A 17,647-nucleotide genomic window follows, 5' to 3' on the forward strand; every position below is an offset into this window, starting at 1 on the left:
GAGAAGAGACCTGCCCCACTCTCACTGTAAGAACCTTTCATGTACTGGAATATCATCGCCCACCTTTCATTTTCTTCTTTTTCTTCTCCTATTTTCTAAGTCTCACGTTTCCTCTTGGGGAATTACCTGCTATGTTCACTTTGCCGCAAGGAAGCACAACACAAATCACTGCAGAAACCAGAGATAATTACTATGAAGTCAAACACAAATTCCATTCAGCTTTTGGCCACCTGTATTCAAACTAATTAATAACATTGTTTTCCCTCCCCCCGGGAGATTACTTGAGATGATTTTAATGAGGTCTTGTTGCCCGTAGTTAAAGAACACAAAACAACCTGAGTCGTTTTATGCGGTGCTTTATTGAGGGCCCGGGAGCCTGAGGACTAGTGTCCAAAGTCAGAGCCCTAAACTATAAAGAAATCACAAGGTTTATATACATTTTCTTCAGGATTGCCGCGTCCTCTTTTGTTATGTTTCCTTGGTTACAATTTGGTAAGACTATCCCACAAAGACCTAAGGAAATGTGTTGTACATTCTTCTCATCCTTTGATCTGTGACATTAATGGGTGTTCCTGTTAGAGGCCCCCTTTCTGTTTACTATTTATTTTCTCTAAAATGCTTAACCGCTCTACCATCACACCATAAAACTAAACCTGAATTTTTACATACATTGTGCTTTGTTCCTAAGCAAGATTTATTAGATCCGTGCTCGGGTTCATAAGAAACACAACTTGCATTCCTAGATACGTGAGAAACACAGACTAGGCCTAACTACGAGCCTTAGCATGACTACTGCTACTGTTATTTAAAGCACATTGTAACATGTCCCCCCTTTCGAGCATTCTTTAATTATTTACAAGAATGCTCAACTTTTAATTCTAATGTTCACTTTCTTGAAATCCTGAATTTTCTTGACCATTGTTGTTTCTTATCACCACATCTTCATACTTCGGCGGGGGAGGGTTGATCCTGGTGATTCTGGTCTTGGCTTTCATCAGCCTGTGGGTATGACTTCTTTCTTTAGTAATGACCCTTATTAAACATTTACTGGCAATCCAAATGATTAACGATAATATAACAAACATTATGACATATTGAATTGCTGATGATATCTACTCAGAAAGGTGCAAACACAGAGACTCAAATATGGCTCTGACCCAATTATGCTGAGCCTCTTTTTCAATTTCTTTTGTTTCCTTTTCTACCTGTTCCAATAGATTGAGGCCTCCAGGGGGTATGCAAGTCCCGAGATATTCCCAGTGATTTCACAAGTTCCTGTACTATTTTTGCGATAAAATGGGGTCCCCTATCAGATGACATTCCTAGTGGTACACTGAATCTAGAAATGATCTCCTTGAGTAATGTTTTTACTACCTCCTTTGCCTGATTTGTTCTACATGGGAATGCTTCCGGCCAACCCGAAAATGTACACACATATACCACTATATATTTGAAATTTTGTCATTGGTAATTCAGAAAAATCTATCTGCCAATAATCCCCTGGTTCTGCCCCTACCTGCAAATGTCCCAATTGGATTTGTTTCCTAACTATCGGATTATTCTTCAGACATATCGGCATATCGCATTTACCCGTTTAGCCAATGTTAACATTTGGTTGGAAATCATTTCTTTCTTTAAAAATTTCACCAGTGCCTCTGCTCCCCAATGGCATTTGTTATGTTCAGTTTCAAGTATTGCTTTCATTATTCTGGCAGGGATAACTACCTGCCCTAGGGCTGTTACATACCACCCAACTGCATTCTTCTGGGCCTTCAGGAGTGATGCTAATTTTTCATCATCAGGGGAGTATTTGGGATCCGTGTGCATATAGGGAGTGGCTGGTCCTACCTTAGTTGGTACTAGTGCCATCTGAATCCATACTTCTTTGGCTACTACCTTGGCTGTTATATCCGCCAACCGCTTCCCCTGATAGATCTTTCACTCTTCTCTTTGATGTCCTTTTACATGCATCACCACCACCTTTTCTGGTTTATGTACTGCATCCAAAAGAGCCAGAATTTCCGTCCTGTATTTAATCATAGTCCCTTGAGAGGTTAACAGTCCTCGTTCTTTCCATAATGCTCCATGCACATGGATTACTCCAAAGGCATATTTAGAATCAGTCCAGATATTCACCCTTTTCCCTGTGCTTAGGATTAGGGCTCGCATGAGTCCCACAATTTCTGCTGTCTGTGCAGACATCCCAGGGGTCAGGGCCTTTGCTTCCAACACTGTGGTAGCTGTAACTACCGTATATCCCGCATACCTGGTCCCATTTTCCACATAGCTGGATCCATCTGTGAACAGTTCCCAGTCAGGATCTCCTAGTGGAGTGTCCTTCAAATCGATCTGACTGGTGTATACCTGCTCAATTATTTCCATACAGTCATGAACCAGTTTTCCTTCTTCTTGCTCACTGCAGAGAAATTCTGCTGGATTCACATGGTTAGTTACTTTCAGATCTATATCATCTTGTTCCCCTGCTATTGCCTGGTATTGCAGCATCCTACTAGAAGACAGCCAATGACCCCTCTTTTGTTCTAAGACTGCCAAGACCATATGAGGTACAAAAACCTCCATCCTTTTTCCTAGAGTCAGTTTTCTGGCTTCCTGAATGAACAGTACAGTTGCAGTAACAGCTCTTAAGCATGCTGGCCACCCACTGCTGACAGTATCTAATTGTTTTGAAAAATATCCCACCGGACGTTTCCAAGATCTGATTCGCTGGGACAGCACCCCCAAGGCCAGCTTCTATCTTTCATTCACGTATAATTGAAAGTCTGTGTTCAAATCTGGTAGCCCCAAAGCAGGAGCCTGCTTTAAAGCCTGTTTAAGGGTCTCAAAAGCCTCCTTTCTTTGTTGATCCCACTTTAATTGTGGCTCTTTCAAAGCTTCATACAGAGGTCGAGCTATTAGTCCAAAATTCAGGATCCAGAGCCGACACCAGTCCACCATTCCTAAAAACAAACTTAGTTCCTGATGATTTCGTGGAAGGGGAATAGCACAAATTGCTTCCACCCGATTTGTTCCCAATCGTCTCTGACCTTGGCTAATTTCACATCCTAGATATATCACATTTTCCTGGATCAGTTGTGCTTTTTCCTTTGATACTCAATAGCTAGCTTGGCCCAGCATGTTCAGTAGAGCAATGGTCAATCTCAAACAAACTTATTTTTCTTCAGTGGCTATCAACACATCGTCTACATATTGCACGATTGTATAAGAAAAAGGAGAGTCCCTTACCTCTGTTGTCTTCCATTGTTCCAGTTCTTTTGCTAACTGATTTCCAAATATGGTAGGGCTGATTTTGAATCCCTGCGGAAGCCTTGTCCATGTTAGTTGTCTCTTTTGTCCGATTTCTGGGCTTTCCCACTCGAAAGCAAAAAGTTTCCTACTTTGAAATGCCAAGGGGATGCAGAAGAAGGCATCTTTTAAATCAATTACTGTGAACCATTTAAATTTTTCCGACACAGATGTTAACAGGGTGTAGGGGTTTGCGACAACTGGATATATATCCTTAACAATGTTGTTAATTGCCCGTCAATCCTACACTAAACTGTACTTAACATTAGGTTTCCTTACTGGAAAAATGGGGGTGTTAAACTCTGATTCACATTCCTGCAATATTCCAAAGGTCAAAAACTCATCTATTAATAAGGCAATTCCTTTTTTTCCTTCCAATTTGATAGGGTATTGTTTTACCCTGACTGGTTGAGCATTATCTTTTAATTCCACAACCACTGGTTGTGCTGCTTTTGATCTTCCAGGAGTTCTAGTGTCCCATACCCAGGGAACCACTGCTTGCTCTATTTCCCTAGGTATCGGATTGGGTTCCACTTCTTTGATTGCAAATATTTTAGCAATATTCTCCCCGGGGATTTCCAATTTTACCCTTCCTTCCTCGAATAAAATTTTCATATTCAAGGCGGATAAAAGATAGCTTCCCAACAGAGGGTTGGGACAGTTAGGCATATATAAAAATTGATGACCCAATTCTTTCCCCCCCGAATTTTAAATTTAGAGGCTGCAAAAAGGGTCGCTCTTCCAATTGTCCTGTAGCTCCCACTACCTGAATTGTTTTGCTGCTAATTGGTTCTAACCCTTTATTCAAAACTGAATAAGTTGCCCCTTTATCTACTATAAACTCCTGTTCATCCCCTACTACTCGCATCCTAATCCCGTTCTAGTCAGCTTTGAGTCTGATATTCTCCTAAAACTAGTGCTTGGGCGCCATCTTCCGGATTCACAGGATAACGGCCAGGATTACTTCTACCTATCCCAAATCCACCCACCCCATTCCTTACTGGGCACTCATTTTTCCAATGCCCTATCTGACGGCAGAACGCACATTGGTTAGGACCTAATCTATCTTGCTGATGTCCCAGACCTCGATATCCTCCCCGACCAGTACCCCACTGGTATCTCCCCCACTCTCGTCCCCCTCACTATCATCTTTTTCCCGAGGTAATGGAGGGTATAGAGAAACAGGAGGCGTGGTAGGGGATGTTAACAGGGAAAGATCTTCCTCTGGTTGAGATGTAGTAATCAAACACTTAGTGCAGGCTGGTCTGTTTTGCAGGCAGAACATCTCGACTCCTCAGATTTTAATATAATAATCCCACATTCTTTCTGCCCTTCTGGCTTGTGACTCAGATAATAAAACAAATCTAGATACGGTACTTCATCCCACTTATTGTTATCCCGCGAGAAATGCATTAAGGGAGTAATTATTGCATGTACAATTGTACCATTCAAGGGCCAAGCAGAACCCTCCCGTTCATATTCCGGCCACCAATGATTACAGTATTCAATCATCTTTTCCTTACTCATGTCCTGATAAAACCCTTCACTTTTTCCATCTTTTTAGCACACATCCCAGTGGGGTGTTACCCAGTATATTACCATTAGATTGCATCATGGCTTTAATATTCTTAAAAGGCATATTTTACCACCTTTTATGAATTATAGACTATAGACTATAAGGTATAACAAAACTCATGTCTGGTCACTCACACAATTATCAAGCACACATACACATATAAAACATATATAAATATACCATTATCAAACCAATACCAAAACTGGCCGCTTCTTGTTGCCGCGAGGGGCCAGTGCTGGTACTGCGCAGCTTTCACTGCGTCTAACGGCCGGCGCCTAGGCTTCCCAACCAAAGACGTCTTAGCCCAACCTTGCGAGGATTGCCGCCTCATCCTATAGGCACGCAACAATACCAAAATATAAAGTACTTTTCGGGCTTACCCTTACAGTTGTCCGCCAGGAGCCGGGGTAGGGCACGAACCAATGACCCCGAAATTCACTTGGTGCCAGCGTGGAGTTGATCAGCTCGCGAGCTGCCTCAGTCACCTCCAGAGTCCCATCTGGGTCGCCAGAAAACTGTTGCCCGTAGTTAAGGAATACAAAACAACCTGAGTCGTTTTATGCAGTGCTTTATTGAGGGCCCGGGAGCCTGAGGACTAGTGTCCAAAGTCAGAGCCCTGAACTATAAAGAAATCACAAGGTTTATATACATTTTCTTCAGGATTGCCGCGTCCTCTTTTGTTATGTTTCCTTGGTTACAATTTGGTAAGACTATCCCACAAAGACCTAAGGAAATGTGCTGTACATTCTTCTCATCCTTTGATCTGTGACATTACTGGATGTTCCTGCTGGAGGCCCCCTTTCTGTTTACTATTCATTTTCTCTAAAATGCTGAACTGCTCTACCATCACACCATAAATCTAAACCTAATTTTTAACATACATTGTGCTTTGTTCCTAAGCAAGATTTATTACTTAGATCCATGCTCGGGTTCATAAGAAACACAACTTGCATTCCTAGATATGTGAGAAACACAGACTAGGCCTAACTACGAGCCTTAGCATGACTACTGCTACTATTATTTAAAGCACACTGTAACATACACAGAGGATGAATTGGAACAGGTGGGCATACCCAAAGGTCTGCACATGCACAGCAGGACAGGCCTGTAATTTCTCAGCCTAATTCTGCAGAGGAGCCGTTGCCGAAGTTATTTTTGCCCCATTACGTGCAGGCACCAGACCAAGGTTGGAAAACAGTGAAAAAGACTTTGTAAAGGTGACAGAAGTGTGGCTTAAAGAAATCAAAACTCTGGACTCATGTGATACATCAAATTGCCACAATCTGGAGTGGTCCCTGAGGCGTACCGGTAAGGACCCATTGAGAATGATGCCTTCTATTCTCTTGTACTGAAGGTACAAGGAACGTACCTTCACGTAGGAAGGTTCAAGTATGGAACCACAGCTCAATGGGGTTGTTCTATAACACCAAAGTGACTGGGATCCAATGATTCGGGGCAAGGGAGTTGTTTTATTGCACTGCCACATCCCTGCAGCTATTTGCACTCTTAAAGTGCCTTGTATGTGTGTCCAAGAAAACCTCAGAGACTCTCCTCAATAGGTACATCCCCAGCATATAATTACGACACCTTGTTGATGAAGAGACACTGACTCGTGCATCTGGGCTGTCGTTCTGGCTGATGCTCACGTGTCTTTTAAAGTCTCTTCCAATACAAGTCCATCTGTGACTCTGCGCGAGAAAATTCTTTTGCTGCTAAATCAGGACCCAGCTCTTCCTTAATAAACTGGTGCTCTGAAATCTCCTGTTTAATCATTTTTCTGATCTTCTAATTGGATGTTGAAAGGAACAGGACAGGCAGGTTTTCTAGATGCGTAGACCGCAGTATATCAACTTTAACAAACTCCTTGTTGCAGTAACTATTTCCATGTGGTTCCCAAAGTATTCCACCCGACTAACTGCCCATCTTCCAAAGTGATGCTGTGATTTAAAACACCACGAGCCTTTTATTCCTGCTTAAGGATTTCTTACGGCATTTCAGTTTTTGGTATCAAGGAAGGAGGTGCTCGTGCTGCACTTAATCTCCCTCTAGAATGACTGCATAAGTTATTACAAGTTATGATTAATGTCGCAATATGCGTCAAGTCTTCCTAGAGGCCTCTGAAGGCAGAAGTACAACGCCAAGCTAGATCCTAAAAGTGCTAATATTGTTATGTCTTTGTCTTCAAATCTAATGATCTCCAATCTCAAAAAAGTGAAGCTCTTTGATTCATCACTTTACATTTAGTATTATATATATCATAGTATCATAGTCTCATAGTATCACATAGTCTCCTGCAGGTTGGAAGGGACCTTAGAGATCATCAAGTCCAACCCTCAGGATTCGAGCCTCTGTGTAGCAGAGCGGCACTTCTACCGCTTATGCCACAGGGGATTTGAACCCGGACCCCAGTGTTGCAAAGAGTCATTCCTACCACTGCGCCACTGGGCGCATTTCTATCTGTGAGAACAACCTTGTTTTCCCTGCAAGTTCTGCTTCACAAGAAACACTGGAGTCATAATAGGCTTTTATCTTTGTAACCACCAGGTGCAAGGGCTTCTTCCTCAGTTTTCTCATATATTGTTTTGGATTACAGTGCACCAAGATGGAAAGTTGCTCATTGTTGCATCCCAAACAATGGAAATCCACCAAAGTGGGGAAAAACAGCTAAGGATCAGCCAAAAGCCTCTGTGATGAGGCTGAGGATGGAAAAATGGGGATTAAGTAAATGAACATACGACGCCACAGATGCAAGTGAGAATGTTCATAAGGACATTATCATATATGAATAATTTCTTGGAAAAGAATGAATATGTATGATCGTGTACTGCTTGTGCATGTCTGAAGAGTTCAAATGTAGAACCTGAACTTTGAAAGAGAACTTTGCTTGTCAATTGTCCGGGGAATAAAGGAATACCACCCTGTGACACTACACTGGAGCTAAAGAGTTTTATTCCCAGATTTTGGATGATGGAACATCAACAACATTTTATTATTATTATTATTATTATTATTATTATTATTATTATTATTATTATTATTATTATTATTATTATTATTAATTGCATTAAGGGGCATCTCTGATTGTGATCAACTTTTGTAAGAGAGCAGATACCTGTCTCATTTCAGAAAATTGCGCTGCTAGGCAGCACGAGGAGCTCCATCCCTTAGGACTTTGAGGCAGATGATGAGAGAGGGTGGGGAAGCCCACAGGGGTGCAGGACATGGTGTGCATGGCATGGAGCTGGGGAAGCCTCACAGCACTTTGAGGTGACCACTGCCAGGCAGGGACAGATCCCAGCAGTCCATGCTGAGCATGAGAACAAGGACACAGACACACAGCCTGTAGCTTTGCTGAGGGATTTATTGATCATCTGAGGATGTCAATGATCATCAGGGTCTTCATTGGTCATCAGAGGGCAACGCTGGTCATCAGAGGGCAGCAATGGTCATCAGAGGATGTCAGAGGGCATCACTGGCAAGAAGGGGCTTTGTCCCTGTAGGGTTTGTCCCCAAAAACTTAGGGCAGGGGAAAGACTGGCAGCAGCCAAGAGACCCAGGGCAGGACATGCGTCCCCTGGAGAAAGAAGCCACAGCCCCTGTCCCAGCTGCATGATGACTCTGGGCCATCCATAGGGCACCCTGAGCCTGCCCCCTCCAGATCTGTTCCTCTGCACAGCCCCATAGAGTGCAAGGGAAGGGCTGGAGGTGCAGTGCCCAGGTCCCCCTTGAACAGGCCACAGACGGTCCCCTCCATACTATCACTTCCAGCACCTCATGACCGATCCTCAGGTACATCCAGGGTCTCCCAAGAGCCCTGCGGGGTTGTAAGCATCCCCGTGCTGCTCACCTAGACAAGTAGATCCAGGACCACGCGTCTCACGCGTGGGGGATTCTCCTCTGTCCTGCTGAGCACATCCTGGGGAAAAAGGGGCTGTTAGGGACACACAGACGGTATGGAGAGAATGGAACACGCTGGGGGCAATAAGACACAGTGGTACACCCTGAAAGTGCAGGGACCCACTGTGGGCACTAGATCAGCATGGCCAAGGCATGGTCCTGTAGCCAGCTCATCCCTAACTGCCCCCCCCCATTGCCTCCTTCCCCTGCCCATTGCCCTTTTACATCTGGTGGGAACCCAACAGCAGCCTTGGGACTGCAGGAGTGTCCCCAAGTCCCAGGGGAACTGAGAACAGCAAGATATCGCAGTCCCATTATCACCACATGGTCACCAAACTCACCAATCCAGGAAGGGCAGCAGCAACAGGTGGCGGTGCCTGGGGAAGAAGAGCCATGGGGCAGCCATGAGGGGACTGTGAGTCTCGGGGATCACAGGGTGACCCCATCCAAGCAGCCTGCTTTGTCCCAGGGCTGCCCCCAACTTCAGGGTTGCCAAGGTCTTTGTGCGCCTCTCCAATGGAGGAGCCCAGTGTTGCGTTTGGGTATAGGGACGGGGTAGGTGTAGGGTGGCCCAAAGGAGGGGAATAGGGGTGCCAAGAGTCTTGGGGGTGCTAATCAGGGAGGAACGGAGAATGGGGGAAAATGAAACACAAGGGATTGGAGACTGAAACAGATGTGAGAATTGGGTTGCCAAAGAAAGGAGAAGAAACGGGAGGCCTCTGCCAGGCAGGGACAGACCCCACGGGCTCCTGCAGAGCTCCATGCAGGGCCATCCTTGAGCACAATCAGCAAGGCTGCCTGGACACTCACCACAGCAACATCTGAGTCTGGCACTTGCAAAAGTGGCTGTGGGGAGAGTAGGAGAGAGCGTGAGAGAGTTGCTCGCATCGGGGATCCCCAATGGCCGATCACCTCCAGCCCCAACCCACATCCCCCACGGATGCTTCACCTGAGCTTCCACTGTGCAGCACAGGGCAGCGAGGAGCATCACGAGGCTGAGCACAGCTGCCTTCATCTTCCTCTGTGCTCTGGGAGCTGGGTGAGGCTGCAGGAGGCAAGGTCTGCTTTTATCCTCCAGAGCCCCTCCCACTCCCCAGATGCCCCTGGGCTTGGCAGACTCCCATGACATGGACTGAGCCCTGGCATGCAGCCATCCCCTGCCCTGGCCAAGGGAAACAGGAGGAAGCCAGGGATCAGAGGAAGAACACTGAGTGCTGGGATCCCAATGGCATTGAGCCCAAAGCCCCCAGGTCCCAGCACTCAGCACACACGGCCTTTCTGTCCCCCAGGACCACTCAGAGATGATATGCTGTCCCCATATCAAGGCTTTGTCCAAGGACTCATCCCTCAGTCCTGTCCGGTCCTGTGAGACTACAAGGTGTGAGGCTGATCCTTTGGGGAACTAGGACACAGCATTAGGGGACACTGGGAGGTGTGAGGATAACAGGGACATGGGGAGTGAGGAAATTATGGAGATACTTGGAAGGCAAGGGGTCGCAGGGATATGGGGACATGAAGATACGGGAACATCATGGGGACATGAGTGTATTATGGCCGTTTGCGGATGTCATGAAGATATGGGGAAATGGATACATGCAACTAAATGGGAACTTCTTGGTGACAGGGACCTGGAAGTTTGTAGTTGAAGCCATCAAGGATGGTTGGATGTAGCTCTGGACTACCTGGTCTGGTGGGTGGAGACCATGCACATAGCAGAGGTATTGAAACTAGATGATCATTGTGGTACTTTTCAACCCAGGCCATTCTATAATTCTGTGTGGGCGGTGGGGACAGTTGGGTGATGGGGACACAGACACAGGGAGGTTGGCAGTGTTCACTCAGTGCCTTTGTTGTCAAGCAGGAGCTCAGGAGTGAATAACAGAACTTGGCTCTAGCTTATGGGTTTCCTCCTCATTTATTGCTGCAAAACACAAAGACCACAACTTTCAGAATCGTGGAATCTCAAAATCATGGATTACCTGAACCACGGAGTCACAGACTCATAGAATCAGTGAGTCATGGAATCACAGTAGCACGAAATCACAGCACCATAGAACCGTAGATTCATGGCATCATTGAAATGGGACAAGACCACTTAAGTCACATCAGGAGATGTGCCATGTATTTTCTACTGTCTTTACACAGCCAAGAGCAGAAGTCCCCATGTTACATCCAGAAATCTGCATTGCATGCCTGAGAAGGCAGTAGTGCTGCCTCTGTCCATGAGGACAGTTTGCCATTGGGACATGCAGGCACAGAATCCAAGGCTGGGGGTGAAAATTGGCAGAAGGTACCTGAATAGGTTCTGAAGTCAATGGGCTCTGTGCCTGAGCTTCAGCAGAACAAAGGTGTCCTATGGGTTTTGTTCCCATGATGATCCAGCCTCCTGTCATGGCTTCAATGAAAGTGAGTCTTGTTTTATCTGGATGAAAGGAAAGAAATAATAGAGAGCTGATAAATGGCTTAGAACTGCAAACAACTCAAGGATTCTACAAGGAAACATACACCAATTTGAAGTGCTTCATCTGACAGAGCAGCCAGCTGGTCACAGCTTTCACGGGGCATTTCCCATAAACAGGAGAGCTGCTGTGGGTCATCACTGAGAAGAACACTTGAATGTTTACATTGGAAATGGCCCAGAGAGCAGCCAGCTGGAAGAGTTTCCTTTGGGCTGCTTCTGCTCTGTGCAGCATTTGTCAGAGCTGATCAGTGCTGCCTCATTCACTACACTTAAATGTAATGTGGCATTATCCCTACTCTGGGGTTCTTTTGGAAAGAACCAACCAATTGTCCATACTGCCATCACTGAGGAATCTTGACTGAGGTGAGGTACAAACTGTCTTTGAAATCAATACGAAGCAGGTGGATGACACTTGATAGCAATTAGATGTGAAAGATCCTCCTCAGGAAAAACCCTTGGCTGGATTGATGACATCTAAAAAGAAATACTCAGGCTTCTGTAACAGTCAAACACTGAACAAGTGAAATGTGACATGGTCTGAGTTCTCAGGCTTCTCAGCCAACAGCCTCCCCTGCAGTGATCTCCCCATCACGGCATCATTTAGGTTAGAAATGACCTCTCAGGTCATCTAACTGTTACGTAAGATAAGAGCTGCATCAGAAGTCATGCCTCATCTTATGTGACATGGGCCGTAAATCAAAGGCGGATGTTGGAGATGTAACTGTAGAGGCTGAACTTTCCCAACAACATCTCATTACGTGTTGCTGCCAGGAGACAGTATTCAGCAGAGGGGCAGCCTGACAGAATGGCATCTGACTGTTTCCGTGTGCGCCCATGGTTCAAACCCCCTTGTCCCAGGTTCTCGCGTTACCCCCGCTATGGCCAAGAGCCACCTTGACTCAGCAGGAAAGATGGCAAAATGGCTTTTATTAAGAGTAATTAGCACCTTATATACCTTAATCACTTCGTCTACTCCCCATAGGGTGTACGATTGAAATGCGTGCCCAAGACACATCACAAGGTAAGGGACTGAACAGGGGAGGTACTAACAATGTCACAGCCCAAATCCTTGTTAACGCCTACAACATCTCCCCCCTCCCAAATACAACAGGGTTCTGCCTTATTAGTGCCTACAACATCTCACCCTCTCCAAATACAACAGGGTTCTGCCTCGTTAATGCTTACAACATCTCCCCCTCCCTAAATACAACATTCTGCCCCCTTACAGCGTGACCACTAAAATCCTAATTATAGTCTATTGAAAAGTCTATAGTATTCTATATGCTAATGGAAATACTTAAGGAATCCTGATTGAATTATCTGTCTAATTGGCTAAACCTTAACATGCTATGTGTACTGTTAATATCAACTCTTAATGTAACTAAACCTTAATAAACTCTATATAATATAATCAGTAGCATAAGGCACAACCGTGTTAAGAAAAGCAGTACCACAACTGGATGGAGCAAGTGACTGAATAGTCCTCTTGCCGTCAGGGACCATTTGAGAAGCAGTTCTCATCCGTGATGTTTTCCATCCCTCTTCATTCTTCTTAGGCATGATGTATCTTCTCTGCATGGTGAACAGTAGTCAATGTTTTCTATCCATAGCCTCAAAAGCATCCATCATGTCATCAGGACACAGCAACATGCGCCATCATTACATTAATGTGTATAATTGATATGTAGTGACTAAACAACTAAAATCACACCTAATAGGATAAGAAGATCACACCCCAAATGATAAGTGAAGTTGTAAATACAGTTAAGTGTCAATCTACTGTTGGCTGAGACCTGACAATCCTAGACTGAATCCAAAGGTCCCAATGCTTGTTGCTTGAGTGGTGGTTGTCACTGACACCAACAGCAGAAGAACAGCCTCAGGTACCAGATTCAGACTCCCCACCAACTGCTCCTGTAAAGAAAGAACTCTTATCCCACTTCCCATAATCAGTCTTCTCCAGCCATTCTTGAGTAAAATGAGAAGTGAAGCAGGACCCATCGTTAGTCTTGATGTGACTGGGTAAACCAATCACAGCAATAGCGGTTGACCAATGGTACCATGTTGGAAGTAACCGCGGGAGACAAGTCTCATGTTATCATGGTCTGTGCCTTTAATCCTGCCCCTAGCTCTTTAATAGTCTCAACTATGAAAGCCTGAGCCCCCGTGGGCACGCTCGATAGTCTGTCTAACGCCTCCTCTATTGTCCAGTTACTCCTCAAAGTACTTAGAATGCCACGAGCTGTAGCATTACAATTCTGAAGTGCACAATGTTTTAGCATTATTTCTCTCATGTACTCTGGTACTCCAGCCTTCTCTATGGCTCCAGCTACCTTATCTAGAAACACTCCAAAATCCTCATTTCTTCCTTGCTGGATTCCCATATAAGACGACAGCCCACCTGGTGCCTTGATCTTATCCATAGCCTGCCTGGCCAGATACATTGACTCCCTACATTTAGCTGGTCCTAATAAAGCCTGGGCCTCCGTCCGGATGAAAGGACCCACCCCTAAAAGTTCTTCAACAGTTACGTTATACAAGGGATCTCCAGGCTGCCTAACTATCGCAACTCTCTGTTGGCACATCTCTTCCCAATAAGCATTAAATAGCAGTTGTTCATGCTGCGAAAAAATCAACCTAGCTATAGCCTGACAATCAGATGGCAACAAAACCTGAGTACTCCAGATATAATCCAGTATCTGTCTCACTGGCTCACTTTTTACTCCAAACTGACTGACCGTAGACCGCAATTGTGACAACAACTTCCAATCTAATGCACTGATAGTAGACTGTGTCCCGCCTGCAGCATTAGGCGAATACCCCCCCAGCAGCACCGCATGTTGCACCGCTTCCAACCCCTCACCGTCTCCCGCCTCTAAACAAGCCCGCGCCAGCGCAGCCCAAGCCCCCCCCCCGCTCCCGCGCGACGGCCTCCGCCAGGTCACTCTGTGCCCCAGGGAGCGGCTCATTGCAAAAGGGGGTCGAGGGGGCCGGCTGTAGCGCCATGGTCGATGCAGGCGGCTCGTCTGATACAGACGTGCAGGGAGACAGAGATGGGGCACTCGGCTCCACAACCGCTGGCAATGCAGGCTCGGAGGCCGGCGGCAACTTTACGGTGGACAGAGCAGGGGGCCCCGGGCAATCTGACCATTCATTATAATTCTTATTCCTCCCCTGCACAGCACTAGCTTTCTCTACCGCTTCCTTTTCTGCCTGATATTGCAACAAATCATTATAAACAACACGCCACCACTTCCTGCATTTTTTAACCATTTTCTCCCCATCTATCATTCCCTGAAAAATTGCATCTCCAAATTTACGCCATTCAGCAAGATCATGCACTAAATGCGGATTCTGAAATAACCCTTTAGCATACCCATACGCTAATAACTTAGGGAGTTCCTTTTCCAAGTCTATCCCCTTAAACTGTCTCCGCCTAAGAAAAGCGGTAAATAAATTATATGCTGCTTGCCTGTCCATATTTACTCACGTCGGTACCGTTGCAGCCCTCCAGGCTTCGGCAGCACGTATCGGTCGAGCCCACCTGTGTGGTCACTCGAGACGCGGAGCTCCAATTTTAGCTCTTTCGTCGTCCGTCGAGCTGCGAAATCCGGACCCGAACCCAACGCAGTTCTTCACCCGTGGCAGCCCTTTTTTCCTTATCACGTCGAGGGTCACCATTTGTTGGAAGTAACCGCGGGAGACAAGTCTCATGTTATCATGGTCAACAAGCCTCGTTTATTAGGTGTTACAGCATCTCATTTATACAATCAGTAATAAGTTCATGCATATTGCAAAAGTAAAGCTCAGGATTGGTGAATTAGACATTACTTCATCTGACCTTTGTGGTTAGGCTTATGGATACTTTTTCTTTGCAGCTCTGTCTACACCTTGCTACACATCTTGCTTTTCCCTCAGGCCATCCTTGCCTCTAGATACATATTTCGTCTTTAGCTACATACCCTGTCTTTTCACATCCTGATTTCTCCATAGCTGCTTAGCCCATGATCGGCCCTAGAATAGACCGTCTTTGTCTTTAATCACGTTCATTCTTTTACAATTTAACTAGTGGAATCTCTTCATGTCCTTTCTCATGAAGCCATTCTGCATAAACACTCTCCACAGTACCAGACTACAGTCGAGTTGGATTTGGCATGCTGAGTGGTTATGATGACAGTAGAGGAGGTAGTCACAGTAATAGCCAACCACTGGTGAGGAGACGAGCAAGGCTCCCAGGTGACATCAATTTGCCAGATCTGCAGTGGTCTGAAGCCACGAGAGTTAGCCCCAGCCCCAAAGACAGGTGTGCTGGCAACTTTATCTGTTACTGAATTACCTGTGGTAATAAAGCTTGGCACCTCAGAGTGACTACGCACATATAAGGCTGCAACAGGAGCTGTGTGGGAGGCCGAGGCCTCTTCCAGAATTCCAGCGGCCTCTGTACTTGGGAGGCCCTCCCGGCCCATCCGGGCCAGCAGTTTGGCTGCAAAAGTGGGGTCAGCGGCAATGTAAGAGGGTATCATTTGCCAAAGGTGCACTGTGGCTGTTGCAACCATCACCTCAAGCATCTGCATGCTGACCATTCGGTTTGCGAAGATAGCAGTCTGCTGACTATTGCTGGACTCCTGCCAAACCACTGCAGATTAAGAGTCTCATGCTCTACCGACTGAGCTATTTCAAGGTTTTGGGTATGGTTCCATTGTGTGATCGATCCTTCCATGCAGCTCTGGAAGACCTTTTGCCAAGCTGCAGCCATTTCATTAGACAGATTTTTTCGATTCACAAATCCCCTCAGCTGGCCATAAAAGGGCTTCATCAATCGAGAAGGTATCCCCAAAGCATCCCGAGCCCACTGGAGGGCTCCTACCAGTTTCTGCACATCCCATAGTGCCTTAACATGTGGTTGAATATCAAGACCCACTGGCTGCAACATCTCAGGGCTAAACTTACATCCCAAGCACTCTATTCTAATTCCCCCCGTGTGTCCCGCATGTCTATACCATGCACAGTGTATCATCCTCCGCAATTGTTACTACCCTCCCAAGCTCAGTCATCCACCCCTCCTTCCAGAGTGTGTACTGCACCGGCTTGAGAATCACGCATGTGAGGCTTTCAGTGTCGTGAGGGAGCATACGGCCATGCGCCGTTAGAATCTCTAATGTGTTTAAAGCCGTGGACAAACAGAACTCGCGGCGGCAGCCGGCAGCCCGATGCCGGAAGGCAGAGCGGCTCCGCGCCGGGGAACCGAGCCCCGATCCCTCGCGTGACAGGCAGGCAGCGGGAACTGCAGCGAGCGTCCGGCTCGCAACCGCGGGCGCCCCCGGTCCCGTCCCGTCCCCGCGGCACGGCGGAAGGGAGCCGCCGCCGGAGCGAGCCGAGCCGAGCCGAGCGCCGGCCGGGGCCAGCCCGCCCCCGCCCCCCCGCGAGCCACAATCCCGGACCGGGAGGAGCAGCGGCGGCGCGGCACCCGGAAGCGGGTCGGCCCTCCACGGGGAAGTCGAACCCCAGCCCCCCGCGCATCAGGCGGGGGGCGGCAGCGGCAGCGATCGCGGGCAGCGCCTGCGAGAGTGACACTAACGGCAGCGGGAGCAGAGGGAGTGCGGGAGCTCCAGCGGCGGGCGGGCGCGGGCAGCGGAGCGCCGCGCCGCGAGCCCGCCACCGCGACGGACTACCCCGCCCCTCCCCGCCGAGCCGCGGGTCGCCACCACAGCGCTGCACGCGGGCCCCGGTCCAATCGGACGGCCCCCGGTCCGACCGCAGCGGCCGGCCACCCCGCCGCCGCCCATAGCCGCACCACCGCCCCCCCTGGCCTGAAACGGCGACCCACGAAGGGAGCCGAGGGCAGGAACGGGGCAGCCCCGCCCGCCGCCCGGCGCAGCCCCGCCCGTCCCAGCGGCAGCCTCTCCTCCCCTGCCGCCGGCACCAACGAGCCACCCCCGCTCTCCACCGCCACCATCCTACGGCCGCCCCGCGGACCCCGATCCGGTGGTGCGGCGGGCAACCCCGTCCCCCGCCGCGGAGCCACGGGGCTGCCCCGCAAGCCAAAACAGAAGGGGCCGGCCCACCGGCCGAAACTTGCCCAATCCAAGCCTGCAGCCGCGGCCCCGCGGAGTCCCTTTGCGCCGGGCTACTCCGCGGGCGGCTCAAACCGTGGCACGCCGAGAACGGCACCATGCTTCCATCTACTTCCATTCCCCCCAACTATAGACGGCGCAGTCTATGTAAAAAGGACAAGAAAGCACCTCGTCATCCCCCCGAGGCGTGTCTTGGTGTCTTGTTGGGGCGCACTGCCGTCCACTCAGTACGCCCCCAATAAAAAAATCCCCAAAAGAAAACACAAAAGCTCACAGGAGTTTGAGCCTCACACGGAGCACCATATGTTGCCACAGATGTGCAATGCCTGGAACTCT

The 17,647-nt window shown here is 47.8% G+C and overlaps 1 protein-coding gene across 10 annotated transcripts in view; it reads right to left on the minus strand.

Annotated features, from left to right (window-relative positions):
* LOC146759475 (uncharacterized) overlaps positions 1-17,647 on the minus strand; it is a 44,858-nt gene extending 27,211 nt beyond the window's left edge. The window contains exons 1-6 of one of the 10 annotated variants that reach the window (XR_014932442.1): positions 17,480-17,647; positions 9,726-11,198; positions 9,587-9,622; positions 9,118-9,153; positions 8,727-8,795; positions 8,223-8,373 (exon numbers count right to left, since the gene is read on the minus strand). Coding sequence is in view for 7 of the 10 variants with exons in the window: in XM_085510692.1 (XP_085366818.1) it covers positions 8,727-8,810; positions 9,118-9,153; positions 9,587-9,622; positions 9,726-9,905 (336 nt within the window). In the remaining 3 variants the exon portion in view is untranslated. Of the gene's footprint in view, positions 1-8,222; positions 8,454-8,726; positions 8,811-9,117; positions 9,154-9,586; positions 9,623-9,725; positions 11,199-12,688; positions 12,805-17,479 lie in introns of those variants that run through there. The other 9 variants (XR_014932441.1, XR_014932440.1, XM_085510693.1 and 6 more) reach the window with 9 other exon arrangements.

The sequence above is a fragment of the Coturnix japonica genome, chromosome 10 (assembly GCF_054131305.1).
Source record: "Coturnix japonica strain WE chromosome 10, WE-NBRP24, whole genome shotgun sequence".
NCBI lineage: Eukaryota > Metazoa > Chordata > Aves > Galliformes > Phasianidae > Coturnix > Coturnix japonica.